This window comes from Zalophus californianus, chromosome 13 (genome assembly GCF_009762305.2).
Source record: "Zalophus californianus isolate mZalCal1 chromosome 13, mZalCal1.pri.v2, whole genome shotgun sequence".
NCBI classification, from domain to species: Eukaryota; Metazoa; Chordata; class Mammalia; order Carnivora; family Otariidae; genus Zalophus; species Zalophus californianus.
This window is the reverse complement of record NC_045607.1, coordinates 33,750,506-33,767,295: the sequence shown is the minus strand read 5'-3', so window position 1 is coordinate 33,767,295 and position 16,790 is coordinate 33,750,506. Positions and strand designations below refer to the sequence as shown.

General features: G+C 36.5%; 1 protein-coding gene across 3 annotated transcripts in view; it reads left to right on the top strand.

Annotated features, from left to right (window-relative positions):
- TDRD7 (tudor domain containing 7) overlaps nt 1-16,790 on the top strand; it is a 77,849-nt gene that overhangs the window by 13,379 nt on the left and 47,680 nt on the right. The window contains exons 2-6 of one of the 3 annotated variants that reach the window (XM_027616330.1): nt 217-426; nt 2,731-2,872; nt 3,843-4,056; nt 12,197-12,270; nt 14,548-14,765. In XM_027616330.1, coding sequence (XP_027472131.1) covers nt 223-426; nt 2,731-2,872; nt 3,843-4,056; nt 12,197-12,270; nt 14,548-14,765 — 852 coding nt within the window. In that variant the 5' untranslated portion in view covers nt 217-222. Of the gene's footprint in view, nt 1-216; nt 427-2,062; nt 2,166-2,730; nt 2,873-3,842; nt 4,057-12,196; nt 12,271-14,547; nt 14,766-16,790 lie in introns of those variants that run through there. The other 2 variants (XM_027616332.2, XM_027616331.1) reach the window with 2 other exon arrangements.

Sequence of the window (16,790 nt, the reverse complement as noted above, 5' to 3'; positions counted from 1 at the left end):
CCCCAGACTAGTCTTTTTGCCCATCTGACTTCCCTGTCTTCTCATAGTATTCTGTGCTTTTCTCTACCATAGCAGTTATTTCTCTGTATTGTAATAGCACAGAAAATATTCTGTAATAGTTGATGGGATAATCTAACACGTGTACACTCTGAAAATCTATTTGAATCCACAGACTAATGAATCCTATTATAGTAACCTTCTATTATGTTCTTATAGGTGAAGATGCTGGAAGCAGATCTGGTTTCAAAAATGCTACGAGCTGTCCTACAGTCTCATAAGAACGGAATAGCATTACCCCGGCTCCAAGGAGAGTACAGATCCTTGACTGGAGACTGGATCCCCTTTAAGCAGTTAGGTTACCCTACACTAGAAGCCTATCTGAGAAGTGTGCCAGCAGTTGTGAGGATAGAGACTAGATCTGGAGAGGTAAGAAGGTAATTGTGCATGTCACAAGAGTCAAACCAATCTTAATTGCCTACCTGGCACTTCTCATCTCCTAACTAGAATAGAAGTCAAAGTGAAAAGTACTAGCTAAGTGGTTTGAGACTGGTAGTGATAGAACAGCATCCAAAGCACAACCTAGATTCTGAGGTCTCTTACTTTTTCCCTCAAATTCTTTTCATTGTAAAGATAAGACTCTAATCACATTAAATAAAACATTTTAAAGTTAAAGTTTACCCAGTCTTCAGCGCTCAAGCAAAATAAGTGTACTGGAGACCTAACTGCCAGGTGTCATACCCCATGCATTATAAACCTGCTACAGCTGTTTTTGCCCAGGTCATAATGACCTCCTAGTTACCAAAGCCAATAGATACTTATAAATTCTCATTGTTTTACCTCATTCCTATCTGTTCCTATTTTCTGGACCCTCGTTCAATCCCTAATGGATCGTTCAGCACTTTGATTATTACAGGGTTATCCCTACCATTCTCCTTGTCTTGAATCCCTTCTTTCTCTAGGCTGTTCTGGCCTTCACATCATTATGATCATGTTATTTAAATTTTTTAGTTTCTCTGGAAGAATATTTTATGTATAACATAGCAATTTGGTGTAGTAATGAAATGTTTTATTGCACATACCCTGTGGCCCAGCAGTTTCACCTCTTGGTGTCTGCCCAATGCACAGTGTGAAAGATATAGACAAACCATTGTCCAAAAGACAAAAAGCACCCACCTCCCCAAACAGCACATTCTTCTGGGTACATTTCTGCATGTGTAAATAGATAAAAGAGATCTGGGCTATTTCTCCCCAAAACTTGTAATAGTTGTTGTTCTGTTTGGTGGCATAGGGAAGGCGGTGGAGGAGAGAAAAGGGAACCAGGATTAGGAGAGTGATCAAAGGGAAGACTCACCTGATCTGTAATAGTTTTTATAAGGAGCATGTATAAATTAATTAACTATTATATTAATAATAAAACTTGTTTCAACATCCCTGATTCTCCCACACAGCTTTAAGCCCCCCTTCTGTCTACTTGGCACTCTGTAATACATCCAAGATAGCACTTGACACAGTGTTTTCTATTTAGTCTCTTTGTGTCTTTTTTTTTTTGGTAAGTTTCTTGAGGATGAATGATTGTTTTTTCACCCCTAATAGTTGGTGCTTAATAAATATGTGTTTGAATGTGTGAATGATCAAATGTCTTCATGAATTAATTAATATATTAATAATGCCTCATATGGTTACTAGGCTATGATTTACTCAACCCTGTGGTCCTATTATGAACATTTTTAATATTTCCAAATTTTGATTATTAAAATAACCCCTGTTGCACATTTTCGGTATGTAAAATTTTCTTCCTTTCAATCATATTCTTGTAATATATTTTCAGGAATAGAAATACTGGGCCAAAGAATAGAGTATGCCTTGGCTTATGTAAAGCCTCATTGCTTTCCTGTTCTTGATTTCAGCTTAGAATCAGAGACTTTTTAACACTATGATGGGGCTTTTAGAGACCTACATACTTGAAAAATATCTCCTATATATCACACCGTTTTTTTTCAAAAGATGAAAAGCTGAGCTGCTGTGTTTTAAGCAGATGCCACTGGGTCCAGGGCCTCAGCTTGCCCTGCCTTGCCCTCACCCCTCTGCCACTGCCACTGTGAGGCCCCAGAGCTGCCATTGAACAGCTTGAAAACCCCAGATCTAAGCCCACTCCCTCTTTACAGGTGAGAATACTAAGATGTGGGAGGTAAACTGATTTTTCCCAAGTCACCCAGTTAATTCACTTCAGTGACAAGATTAGGATTGGGTGGTCTTTGAGAGGTAATACGAATAGCAATTATGAGTATGTACTTAGGATTCAGAGAGATAGCCTCGCTGTGTGACAGGAAGTTTGCTTAACTTTCCTGAGCCTCCATTGCCCATGTATAAAATGGGAATAAAATATATCTCGAGGGTTATATGAGATAATATTTGGAACACAGGTTTCTTCTGGTTCATTTGTTAATCCCATAGTACCTAGCACATTGTAGATGCTTAATGAATACCTATTTAAGGAATAAATACAATTTTCAATTTGAGGAAAGATTATTCAGTGTGCTAGACTATTCATGGTTTCTCTTGTAGAATATGTAATTCTGCTCTACAGTATCAAGGAGAGAGACGTAAATATTTGCATATAGTTTGATTTGGGATGTGTAAACTCGCTAAGATCCACTTTTAAAAAATGAGCCTCTAGGCACCAGTGAATCTGAGAAATGTTTCTCCTCTCACCTTGCCTCTCGTGAATAGATTACCTGCTATGCCATGGCCTGCACAGAAACTGCAAGAATTGCTCAGCTTGTGGCTCGTCAGAGGAGTTCTAAAAGGAAAACCGGACGGCAAGTTAATTGTCAGATGAGAGTAAAGAAAACCATGCCATTTTTTCTAGAAGGTAAGTTCTTTTCATATGCTAAAATTTTAAGCCTGTGTATGAATACATTGTCCTATAGAGTTATGGAAGCATTGCTTGTATTCATGATAAACACCTCTGTTTGTTACATTCACATGTCAAGGGGGGAATCCTAAAGTTAGTATTTCCATTTGAAATTGACTTCCATCACCAGATGATGAGCATAACTTACTAAATTATTATACAGCGTGAAATAACTCAGAATAGATTTTAATTAAGCTTATTGTGGCCAAGTATTGCTTTATTCTTTTAAGTTATTTGGGGTAAAGCCTAATCCAAAATGTTGGATGAACCAAGAACCTGGGATTTAATGCCTTATTTAGCAAATCATGTCTTTATACTTTTATACTAAAATCCTCTATTTTCAGGGAAAAAAACCATGAATTATATAATACACAAAGGTGTTGTAGGCAACTCAGCCAGAGTTTACTGAACACTTATCTCAAAGAGCTTATAATCATTCTAAAACTAAATTCTCAAGATATAGTTCAATGGTAATAGAAAAGAGTAGATGCCTAAATGCCATAGTGAGCATTTTCAACAAGGGAGCAATTGAGGTGAGACTGGCAATGGAGGGCTTCACAGTGAAGGGGGACTTGACCCAGACCTTAGACGATGGGAAGAGTTTAAACTGATGGAGAAGAGATAGGAGGACTGAGTATTTTGCATTTGTAGCAGCATGAGGTGGCTGCCACTGAAGGGTTGAGTGCTGAGTAGAGAGATGATAACTGGCTCGTTTAACATATGAAGCCACATTTTAAAGAATCTCACCTGCTAAATGCCAATCTATTCTTCCCCCACTGACAAACCCTGTAGTGGCAACTTCCTCGTGTTCTTTCAAACTGTTCTGAGACTAGAGACCCACAGAAAACATCTGGACAGGGGAATGGCAGAGTGAAAACTAGACTTTTGGGAAGCTAATTGATTTTATTATGTATGCCTAACTTCTTAGGAAAACCAAAAGCAACCCTCAGACAACCAGGAATTTCTTCAGATTTTTCTATCAGCAAAAAACCTAACCCAACACTGTTAAGAGACAGAGGAAACTCTCTTGGAGTTAAGTCTGATGCTGAAATGCCGCCTTACACGTTACACACAACTATTGGAAGTGAAGTATTCAAAGACGTTCCAGTGCAGAGGCATGTGACCATGTCTACCAACAACAGGTATTTGGGCTTTATCTGGCTAAAAGGAGAAAAGTATGGTGAACGTAGGATAATAAATGTTAAAAATGTTTGTTCAGGATAAGAAGGAAATACTCTCTGTTATATCTAATGTAAGTTCACATGTGGAAGGGAAATGCATCATTACTACAAGGCCACTTTCCCTGCTACCTAAATGTCATTGTCTGAATATCTTTATATTTTCTCTGCGTTTTTGGTAATCTCTCCTTATAAAATTCACATTGAAAGCTCTCACAGGAAAAAAAAACTCTTAACGAGTTATTCTAAGATGCTGTTTCAGCATAACTTACAATTTTTTCTGAAAACCTTTCTTATAATTACTTTTGTAAATTTTTGGTAAAATCTTACTGATTTGTGCATTCCACTATGCTCTAATAATCATATCTATAATTATACAGTAGCATCATACATCCGTGTATCAGAATATTGGACAGAATAAGGGCAAGCTTAAAGTCATAGTTTGGGTGCTGCCATTTACTAGCCAGGTGAATAAGTGAAATTCTTTCATCTTTTGGGCTGTGGTTTTCACATTCATTTAATGAAAAGGTTAAACTAGGTGATCTCAAAGTTCCTTTCTGGTTCTAAATTTTTTTTTTTTAAGATTTTATTTATTTGAGAGAGAGAGAATGAGAGAGAGAAAGCACATGAGGTGGGGAGGGTCAGAGGGAGAGGCAGACTCCCTGCTGAGCAGGGAGCCCGATGTGGGACTCGATCCAGGGACTCCAGGATCATGACCTGAGCCGAAGGCAGTCGCTTAACCAACTGAGCCACTCAGGCACCCATGGCTTTAAATCTTATAATGTAATTCAGGTCAGCAAACTACGACCCCTGGGCCAAACCTGGCCCATTGCCTGTTTTTTTTGTAAATAAAGTTTTATTGAAACAAAGCCACATCCCTTTGTTTATATATTGTCTGTGGTTGCTTTTGCACAACCACAGAGTTGAGTAGTTGTACAGAGATAGTATGGCCTGCAAAATCTAAAATGTGTACTAGTGGACCCTTTACAGAAAAAGTTTACCAACTCCTGATATAGATGAATCAGTATCACATTCTTTCATTCTTTTCGTGTCTTTATAAAATAAATTTTGTTGTATCATATCCTCTTAAATCAGTGTTCAGAAATCCCAGCACTGTCCCCCATACTAGAATATTTAGAAAGAATTAATTATTTTTAATAAGTTAGGTGAAATTTTTCATAGTGGTATATATTTAATGCTAGTTATGGCTAGTTATTACAATTTTGATGAGGTCTAGGAAATACGTAGTTAAAACTTGGATCTTTACCCAAAGCACAGGTTGGGTCCCATATGTGATTAAGGTACCATCGTCTCCTCTAGTTGTGTGCCTAAATTTCAAGATCCATTTTGAATTGAATCTATAAAATGACAGCAAAACCAAGACATTCTGGATTGTGGTCTCAGGCGGGCATTCTCTATCCTATGGTCTGGTGTCTCCTACCTGTCTCTTAGTGTCAATAGGCAACCTAAGCAAGTGCCTTCCCTTCCTCCAGGTAGCACCAGCAGTAATTGAGTGGCGGCTGTGCCAGCACCAAGCAGCCCAAAGAGCAGGCCCATGATGGTCCTTTCTGACCTACAGCCTAATGTGTTGTCACCCTTCCACCTAGCAGCATTAGGCCCAGGGATGTACATTCTGCTCTGATGGGTGGCACCTGCAGAGATCAAGAAGGAGCCCCAACAGCAACAAATAAATGTACCAGACCAGAATAGCACCATAAGGGCACTGAAAAATGAGTTATCATTGGAACTACAGCCTACAGAAGTGGGCCAGGAGCTATGTGCTAAACCTAAGTAGTCTAAAATATGACTTTTAGGTAGAATTCAGAGTCTCCTAACATATGTCCAAATGTCCAGGATACAATAAAAAAAATCATTTGTTATATTAAGAACCAGGATAATGACAGCTTGAATGAGAAAAGACAGTTGACAGATGCCAACACCAAGATGAATCAGATGTTGAAATTATCTGACAAGAATTTTAAAGCAGCTCTCCTAAAAATGCTTCAATGAACAATTGCAAATAATTTGAAAAAAGTGGAAAAATAGGAAATTCACCAAAGAAATAGAACATATAAAAAAAAGAACCAAATGGAAACTATAGTATTAAAAAATGGAATACCAGAATAAAAAAATCACCGGGTAAGCTCAATGACAGGATGAATATGACAGAGAAGAGAATCAGTGAACTTGAAGATAGAGCAATAGAAATGGCCCAAGATGAAAAACAGAGTAGACTTCCTTCAAAAACAAAGTAAAACAAACAAACAAACAAACAAACAAAAAACACCTAGTAGAGCCTGAGGGGCCTATGGAAATAAAACACCTAGAAGAGCCTTAGGGACCTGTGGGGATAATAAGAAAAGGCCTAACATGTGTATTATCAGAGTCTCAGAAGAGACTCAGGAGAAGACAAAGAGTGGGGCTGAAAGAGTATTTGAAGGCATAATGGCTGAAAACTTCTTAAATTTGGCTAAGGACGTAAACCTACAGATTCAAGAGTTCGGAGAGTCCTAAATAGGATAAATTCATTGAAACTCACATGGAAGACACATGATAATTAAACTTCTAAAAACTAAAGACAAAGAAAAAAATCTTGAAAACAGCGAGAGAGAAATGACACATCATCTATAGGGGCATACCAGTTTTGTTTTGTTTTGTTTTGTTTTTTAAGATTTATTTATTTATTTATTTTAAAGAGAGAGTAATATTAAATAGTAAAAACTATTAACTTAAAATCTGAGGACTCACCAAATCTTTTGAGAAGCTAATAAAAGGCATAAATGATCTTCCCAGAAAAATAAATGCGTACACATATACACACATCTTTGCATATTAATTCAGGAGATTCGTGGCCCCCAGAAGCCCTTTTTCAGGATCTGTGGTTAAGAACTCAGTTCTTAACCAGTTAACAAACTGGAAGGTTCTAGAAAAATAACATGACAGATATTTTCTGACATTGTAGGTATCAAGGTAAGTTTACCATGTGTCACCAGTAAAATAGAAAGGGGTCAGGTGTAAGGATATCTGATTGATTTGTGATTTCTCTGGTTTATATGAGGGAAGGAAATGTTTATCTCTAAAATAATGTAATTCATGACCATTGTATTTTTATTAAGGTGATAAAATTACTAAATTAGGTATTTAATATATTTATCCATAAAACATAGATAAATACAGTGCTGAAGGTCGAGGTTCCCATTAGGCCCAGAAAGAGAGAAGAAATCGCTATGTGTATATTTATAGTGAGTAAGATCATGGACTTTGGATAGGAATAAATGGCTGTCTGGCATTAGCCAACAGACACCATGATCATAAAGGCATCTTTCAAGAATTAAGCTAAGTGAATATAAATTTATTGTTAGTTTCTGAGTCTTTGTATGTTTGACTATTGTATGTTTAGTACATCCTAAATATTTGTAGGAAACATTTTCTAAGATACCTTTATTGCTTTGTTCTGATTGCAAAAGCACTATGTGTATGGTATAGAAAATTTGCAAAGCATAAGGAAGTAAAAGGAATAAAAAAATTGCCTCTAATCCAAACATAAATGTAAACATTTAAAAAATGTCTATTGGGGGCACCTGGGTAACTCAGTTGATTAAGCGTCTGACTTGATTTCGGCTCAGGTCATGATCTCAGGGTCCTAGGATAGAGCCCTGCATGGGGCTCTGCCCTCAGTGGGAAGTCTGCTTGAGGATTCTCTCTTGCCCTCTCCTCCTGCCCCTCCCCCCCTCAAATAAGTAAATCTTTAAAAAATATATCTATTTTAGGGACGCCTGGTTGGTTAAGCACCTGACTCTCGCTTTCAGCTCAGGTCATGATCTTGTGGTCATGAGATTGGGCCCCACATCAGGCTCTGTGCTTATCTTGGAGTCAGCTTGAGATTCTTTCTCCCTCTCCCTTTGCTTCTCCCTCCCCCCTCTCTAAAATAAATAAGTCTTAAAAAAATATATGTATTTTATTTATTTGTATATGTTTTTAAAAATACCAGTGGGATTGTGCTGTGTATTACTGTTTTATAACCTGTTTTAAAAGGTAAATACCTTGTTGGCCTTGGGGTATACCTGTGGGTGCTGCTGGCCATGTAGTGTCTTTTGACTTATGACCTTGACATAATAGATAGGCTTGTGGTTTTTTAATTTAAAGATATTAAGATTTAGTTCACGAAAATTTATTCTAAGGGGTTTTTGTACTTTTATACTTTTTTAGGTATCTGTATTTTATCAGCTTACATCTTAATGCCTAAGTTTCCCCTGAAAACAGCAAATAAAATCATGTATTTATGAATGAGGGGAAAAAAGAATACTTCTACGTTACCAATTTTTTTAAGTTTGTTTTTTTATTTGTTTATTTAAAGTAATCTCTCTACCCAATGTGGGGCTCGAACTCATGACCCCAAGATCAAGAGTTTCATACTCTTCTGACTGAGCCAGCCAGGTGCCCCTACATTATCATTTTCATGTCAGGGAAGTCCGTTGTCCAGCCACCTATTGTTGAATGTAAGTGATTTCCATTATTGTAAGCAATTCTTACTGAACATCTCTGTAGAACAGTCCTTGCATATATTCATAACTAGTACCTTAGAATAAATTGGTAAAATTGGGTCGGAGGGTATACATACTAAGGCTATTACTAATTTATGCTCTACACAGATTATACCAATTATATTCTAGAAGCATATGGATGTGATTGTTTCTTTGTACCCCTGTCAACACTAGGCATCACTTTTTTAGTTGATACTTTAAAAGGTGAAAAAATGTACCTGTGTTTTAATGTCTATTTCTTTGACTTTGATTCTTAAGGAGGTTATAATTTTGTCATATGTTTATTCGACCATTTGTAGATCTTCTATGAATTACATGTCTTTGCCCTTTGCACGACTTTTCTGTTTTTTTCTTTTCTCATTTGTAAAAATAATTTATAAATTAAGGATATCGACCCTTTGTAATATGTTGGCAATGTTTCCTCAGTTTATTTAATTTTGGTACTTTCATTATACAAAAACTTTTAAAATTTTCTAGAGTTACATCTATTAATCTGTTTCCTTGTGGCTGCTGTCTTTAGGTGTTAGGCTGAGAAAAGCATTTCTACTCCAACATTATGTAATAGGTCTTCTGTTTTCTTTTAGAATGTTATGATCTCATTAAATCTTTAATCCAGAATTTATGTGGTTGTATAGCATAAGCGTTAGCAGTCCTGTAAGCCAGATGTCCTAATACCAGTCATTGCATAATCTTTTCTTTCCATGCTGGTTTCGAATGTTGTATTCACTAATAATAAATTATTATAAATATATGACTCAGTTTCTGGGCTTTCCATTCAGAATCATTAATTATCTGCCTATTCTTTTGCTGTGCCAAACTATTCAAATTATTATAACTCTATAATGTGTCAATAACCTTTACTCTCCACTTCCTCCTTTCTCTCCTCCTGATTTGGCTTCTTGCTTCTATCATGTGCTTTCACTATACCTATTGCCACTATCATAGCACTTAGTAGACACTTGGAGTCTAGTGAGGGTTTTTATAAATATATTTTGTCAGTGCATTATTATCTATTTTCATGTAAGAGATTATACAAATCTAGCAGTTTATAACGCATGTTTATTATCTCCTAGTTTCTGTGGGTCAGGTATCTGACACTGCTTAGCTAGGTCCTCTGCTTCAGTCTCTTATGAGGCTGCAGTGAAGGTACTGGCCATGGCTGGGGTGAACTGAGCAAGAATCTGCCTTTGGGCTGATGCACATGGTTGTTGGCATAATCATTTCCTTTTTTTCTCAGTGCCCGAGTTCCTAGCTGTTGGCCAAAGACCACCTTCAATTTCTTTCCACATAGGCCTCCCCAATATGTCCATTTGCTTCATCAAAGCCAGCAAGGGAGAGATTATGCTAGTGGGGGGGGGGGGGGGAATTAGAATCTTTTGTAACCTAATCATTTGTAATCCCCTCAACCTTGAAATATTCTGTTGGTTAGAAGCAAGTGACTCAAGGGGAATAGATTGCACAAAGTTGTGGATACCAAGGCAAGAATCACTGGGGGCCATGTCATAACTGCTTCCCACAGTCTGTTTTCTCAACTATATGTATAGTCCATGAGATAGGGGTGTGTTTCTCTTGCTTAATCATAGATCATTACTGTCTCCCCATGCCCCCACATAGTAGGTCCTTAAGCAAGTGTTTGTGGGGTAAGAATGTGTCTCTAATATGTGGCATATGTTTAGATTTGATGGGGGATTTTTTTTGGATCAGTCTAAGTATTTGTCTTTTTTTTTTTTTTCTTTTGAGTGCGAGTGGGGTGGGGGGAGAGGGAGAGAGAGAATCCCAAGCAGGCTCCACACCCAGTGCAGAGCCCAACCTCAGGGTTCATCTGATGACCCTGAGATCATGACGTGAGCCAAAGTCAAGAGTTGGACGCCCACCCCACTGAGCCACCCAGGCACCCCACTATTTGTCTTTTAAGAAACAAAATGATACATGTTTTATACTTACTGTTATAAAATTGATTGGACCTCTTTCATCTTATTATGTTTGTTTTTCATATGTCCCTGCAGTTTCCCTTGAAAACTTTCTTTTGCTATGTCAACTGTTTTCTTTCCTGTCCATCAGACCTACGCATGCTTGAACCATTGCTCTCCTTGCCATAATCTCTCTATGCTCTCTCTTTGCTCATACATCTCTGCCTGCTACTAGAGCCCTCAAAGTAGACTCAGAGCAGGGGAAGGTTCCAATTTACATTTTTATGGCTCTGGTGCAAGGGAAAAGAGTGCTGTCTCCCTACCAGTTCTGCATAAGTAGGAGTTGGATATGTTTTGGCATCTTCTGTTATTACACAGATGCATTAATACGTAAATATGATGCTCTTATAGTTGCATACCATCATATATTAAGTAAGTTGTATTGGTAGTCTACCATTTAATAATTTATTATAGAATTAAAATATTATGAGATGTGCTTCATTCCAAAGAATTGGTCTAATTTTTAGAGTATTCCATACCATCCAAAAATTGGAAAATACGTGTACTGTGTCATTGTCACCCACTCTAGTCCCATACCCACTGTTGGGCAACTTGCAGCCATTGATTCATTCAGTCATCTTATTCACTCTTAGAACATTCACTCTCCCTTGCCTGTACCAAGCACTGCCCTAGGCACTGGAAACAGGTCATTAAGACACTTGGAGTCTAGTGAGGGAGACTGACATGAACACAAATGGTGTGTGTGTATGTGTATGTGTGTGTGTGGTTTCTTTGTCCTCCTATTTGGAAAAATCTTCCTACATATATCCAATATAATTTATATAAAAATTATTTGGGGGAGGGTATGAGATGTGGGGAATCTATGTTTCTTTTTTCCTAACTTGTTATTTGAACAATCCCCTCTGTGGTTTGGAATGCCATTTTTCTCATATGCTCAGATACAATGTAAATTGAGTGTTTCTAAGCTCTCTATCATTTTACTTATCTGTTCGAAGATTATAAATGTTGTAACTTTATAACTCATTACAGTATCTGGTGATGGAAGTCCTTCATTTTTTAGTAACATTCCAAAATATTTCTTTATGTTCAACTGCTTATTTCCTGCATGATTTTTTTTTTTTTTTTACTTTGTACAGCTGTCCCTTAAAGGTGATTACTTGGAAATCTAACTTCCAAGTTCTTTTAAAGTTCTAGTTTAAATTTAGCTTTTAATACCCATCACCCGGTATTAAGGAGGGCACATGTGGTGATGAGCACTGGGTATTATACACAACGAATGAATCGTTGAACACTGCATCAAAAACTACTGATGTATTATATGTTGGCTAATTGAACATGATAAAAAAAAGAAAAATGCTAAAAGTAAAACCATAATAAAAAGACTAGTAAACATAACTACATTAAAATTTTAAAAAATAAATTTAGCTCTTAACACATTTTTCCCTGGGTGAATATGAAACATGAAAGCTAATACCAGGTATCATTTTCATTTTTGCTCATTTTCAAATATTCTGACTTGTTTTGCTGTTCAGTGCTGCAGAGACTTTAAATGAAAAGTGGTGTTTAAAACTTGGCGTAGATTTTGCTATTAGAATTTTAATTTACCTTTTTTTTTTTTTAACACCTTAGGTTTAGCCCAAAGGCATCCCTTCCACCACCTTTTCAGATGCATCTCTCAAGAACCTGTGCTAAGGAAATGAGTGGTATGTTTTCTAAACATTATCTTCATGATACTTTTTGGCTTCTGGAGCCTCAGAGCCCCTAAGAAAAATATCTGACGGTGGTTTTTCACATTTGCTCTCACCTTACCCTACTTGGAATATATCTCTCTTCTCTTCCCCTCTTTCCTCATTTCTTTAAATCATGACATGAGGTGATCTAAAGAGAAAATAATACCTCCAGAGATATCATTATTCTGACATAGGCCTTCCTCACATCAGACCAATTCTGTTTCACTTCCGTGTGTCACCTGCAGAGATACTTGTGTCACTTGTCAGGCTCTCACTCATTAGAGGGTACATAAAAATATGGGACTTCAACTCATAAAGTGGTTTCAGATATTCCACCATTTAAAAGCCTGGGACCCTAAACCGTGTGCAAGGACCACTGAACATCTAAGTATGAATATAAATGATTCCTTGGGTTATAAAATCCAAAAGGGCTGTTAAAACTGTAAGAAATATAATAAAGTCAAAGAATCTGCAGATTAAAAATGCACACACTTGTTATCTTGTCTTCTCCAACCAAAGTGTAAATTCCCTGCTCATAGACCCACCTGAGGGACACAGTGTTTCAAAATCAGTATTTATGTTGCAAGAAATTTAAGTGTGATTTTAAATGATTTGCTGCTTTAAGTGTGATTCTTACTGAGTCAAAATAATTTTTTCCGTAAGAACACATCTCTGGTATTTCTTATGGAAATTAATTGAATAATATGATTTCTGTTTATATCAATTACTGTTACACAGGCATTTTCTGAAACATGGCTACTCAGTAAAGTTGTATACCCTTTAGAGATTGTAAATCCTTTTCAATTAGAATGAGCTTTTTTCTATAGAACCATGAGGACTTATTTCAGGAGGACTGCAGTTCACCTGGCAGCTGATATGTACACACTTATACACAGTCTCTCCTACCTGTTATAAAACAGATTACTTCCTTGATTTGTTTAACAAAAGGCACACAGGTTTAGGGGACTCCCAGTGGCCCCACAGAAGAGGTGCATTTAGCAGAGACTCCAATCTTGCATCAGTTCTGACATTCTCTCTTTAAGGGAGGTCTGGCCAGTTCTCAGAAGCTCATCTTTTCCTTATTCCTGGTCCTTTTGTATCATTATCTGGGAAGAACCTAACTAAATTAGTAATGCCTTTATATGGACATCGTGGACTCATTTGTTTGCTGAGCCAAATTAAGTCTTGTGCCCTGTGGTTGATAAAGCAAAGTCAGCATCTAGCCATCCTTGAACCGCTCACCCTTTGGCTTCCTGGCATCCTCAGAGGCCAGCGTTCCCAAACTAGTCTGTGTATCTCTCTACCTGCCAGTTTAAAATAGAACAAAATTTGCTGAATCCCAGTAGAAATACTGTCTGATTAAAATATGAACATATTTTGCTTGTAGATGTTAATCTTTAATACACTCTAATCTGTGTCCCAGGGAAACTTAGAAGAGGTTTGGAATGAATTTCGTTGTTTTTAAAATACCAGAACTATCAGCTATAGTGGACACTCGAATTTCTTTATTGTCTTAGGATGTTGGCTCAGGCATTCTAAGTTTTAAATAAAAAATAAGTGTGAGTAAAGAGAGCTAGCTACAACTTTATAAAAATTCACTTATAAAAGATAAATGATTTGGATTGAGGAAATAAAAGCAATTAGTAGATATCTGTGGGTACCAGAGCTTTTATTTAGTTTATAAACTGAGGCTAGGATGATTACTGTAGGTGGATCAATTTTTGAACTTCTGTGTATTGCTAAATTATTTTTCTCATTAATAAAGCAAAAAATTATATTTTAAAACCTAGACAATTTTTTATTTTCTATAAAACATTCTTTGATCTTACAATTAAGGCATTATCCTAATGCTTTGTGGAATATAACTTTAAGCATTTCATATAAACCAGTATTGTCTAAAATTTAACCTTTCTTAGTTTTACTTAGGAAATGATTGGTTAAATAATAAATTTCATTATTCTTTACGAGGCAAGATCCTCCTGATGTTTAAATTAAATTAGGAATCATTCTTGTAACATAAAGGGAGCAGGTTCCCTCTGTGGGTGACTGTTGAGCCTACTGGTTATTTCAGAGTTAAAATTTAGAATGAAGTTGCCATAGTCCTGCTTGGCCTAATCCTGCTTGCTTCTAAGTCCCTTGACCCCCATAAGCCTGAAGTATAACAAAGCCTAATGACACAAATACTAGGTAATGGGGATAATCTTAAATGTTAAGCCTTCTGGCTAATTCTATCATTTTTTTAATTTAAAGATAATTTAAATCAGACTGTTGAAAAACCAAATGTCACGCCTCCTGCCTCTTACACTTATAAAATGGATGAGGTTCAAAACCGCATAAAGGAAATACTAAACAAGCATAACAATGGCATTTGGATATCTAAGCTTCCACATTTTTACAAAGAGTTATATAAAGAAGAACTTAATCAAGGAATTTTACAACAATTTGAACACTGGCCTCATATTTGCACGGTACGTTTCTCCTTATTCCTTCCTTCTGATGCCTCCTCCCTGCCCCACTTTCAGATTTTGAGTTGTTAGTCATATCACCTTTACCCCGGGAGCATGAAGCACTTGACATAATATTGCTTCATTAATATTTATCTCTAAGGTTAACATCAATTAACCTTAGAGATATCAGTTCTTATTTATAGAAGTATGTCAAGATTGAGGCCTATGTGCGTTGTGATTGCTGTTTTTATATATTTTGTTTTATTTTTATGTGCATTTAATATGTGATAATATGTATATCATTTTGTATTGAACTGCTTCCAGTAGATACTGCTAACTTTGCCGTTTTCATAAGTTGAACTTACTGGTAATAAAACTTTATTAGCTTCAAATTTTACATGCTTATTATTTTGGCTATTTATAGAGTACCTTATTTTAATTTTTAAATTAATACAGGGTTGTGATTTAAAATGTTTACAAACTTCTTTGGAGGAAAAAAATTGACAAGTGAACTGACATCAATTTCTATACCTGTTTTTACTTGAGAGTCTATTATTATACTAAAATGATGGATCAGAATAGTTTATTAGAAATCCTAGTTCAGCCAGCATTAGAGACAATTAGATTCTTAAACTAAAGTAACTATTAGATGTGTCTTAATGTTTTCCTTTACATAGTATATATTCAACGATGTAACTATTTTAAATGGCAGCATTAGCAGCTACTTGGGGCTTCTAAGCTTGCAGAATTATGTATGTATTTTTTTTGTTTGATAGAGGGCTTTCATTTATCTAATTTGATATATATTTTGGCCCCCGACCTTGTTGGGTAAAGCACAGGCCACTCTCTTTTTCTGAACACCTGGCCTGAAGACAGCATGTAGTTTTGTAACCACTTTCTCCTTCAGGTCACTGACACCCACTCGAGTCCCAGCCACTTTCCCGGCAAGTGTCATTCCTTCATTCATCCAGACCATTTGTTCATACACGATTTACCATGTACCTGCAGGTACCGATCACTGCTGTAGATGCCAAGAACGCCTTAGGGCCATGTCACGTGTCAGATTACACAGTGGAAAGTGGGAAAACAGGGAGACATAGTAAACTCTGGAAATAGGCTGTTGCCTTATTTATAAAGTCAGGAATGTTTACAGACTATGTTACCCCTGATTTATGTGGAATATAGGGTTTGCTCTTATAATGGGAATTCCTGTTGGTTGCCGTTCATTTCATTCCATTTTTACTCCTTCCTAGGGAGAGTTTTCTCCTTGGCTGCAGGTTTAGCAGCATTGATGTGCCCCCTCAGGTTTCCCTCATCTTGAGGGGACTTTGGATGTTTCACCAGGCTGCTCAATTTAGAGATGCAGGGCCTAGAGCCCCTTTCTGAATGCTTATGGTTCTTTTATTTTTTAAATCTATAGACAGTCATAAACTAATAACATATCTTCAATGAACTAAGAGCCCTTTTTTGTCAGGATACACATATAACTCACTTTAAAGCTTTGATTAAAAAAAGTTGTCTTTGGAGTAAATTTTTAAAAATTAACTCCACAGATCCTAATGTATTATTGTTTCTGGTTGTTTTTATTTTATACTCCATGATAACTACTAGTGTCTGTGTAGCTTAATTTATGGCTTTTGGGGAGAAATTTTCATCTTTCCTAACTATATGTCTGCAAAACTCCAAAATTTCTCTTGCTAGGATTGTAAGTGAGAGAGTATATCTTTGATGTTAAAACTTTACCTAAAATGAAGGGTTTCTTACTAAATTTCAGGTGTTGAAACAACTGACTTTTTATTTTTTGGTTGTTCAAATTCATCTTTGTTGCATAATAATGTTCAGGCAGTGAGGGTAGAACGTGAAACAGACATAGAATATACCTTTCTTATCTATATTCTGTGTCTCTCAGCTTTGAGTAGGACTGTTTCAGATGCAATCACTATAAATTATTAGGGATGAGAATTTGCTTAGTGTTAAAGCCTTGTGTCTAGGATGCCAAAAACTGCCAGTCTTATTGATGTCTATTAATCTTTCAAAACTGTTTTC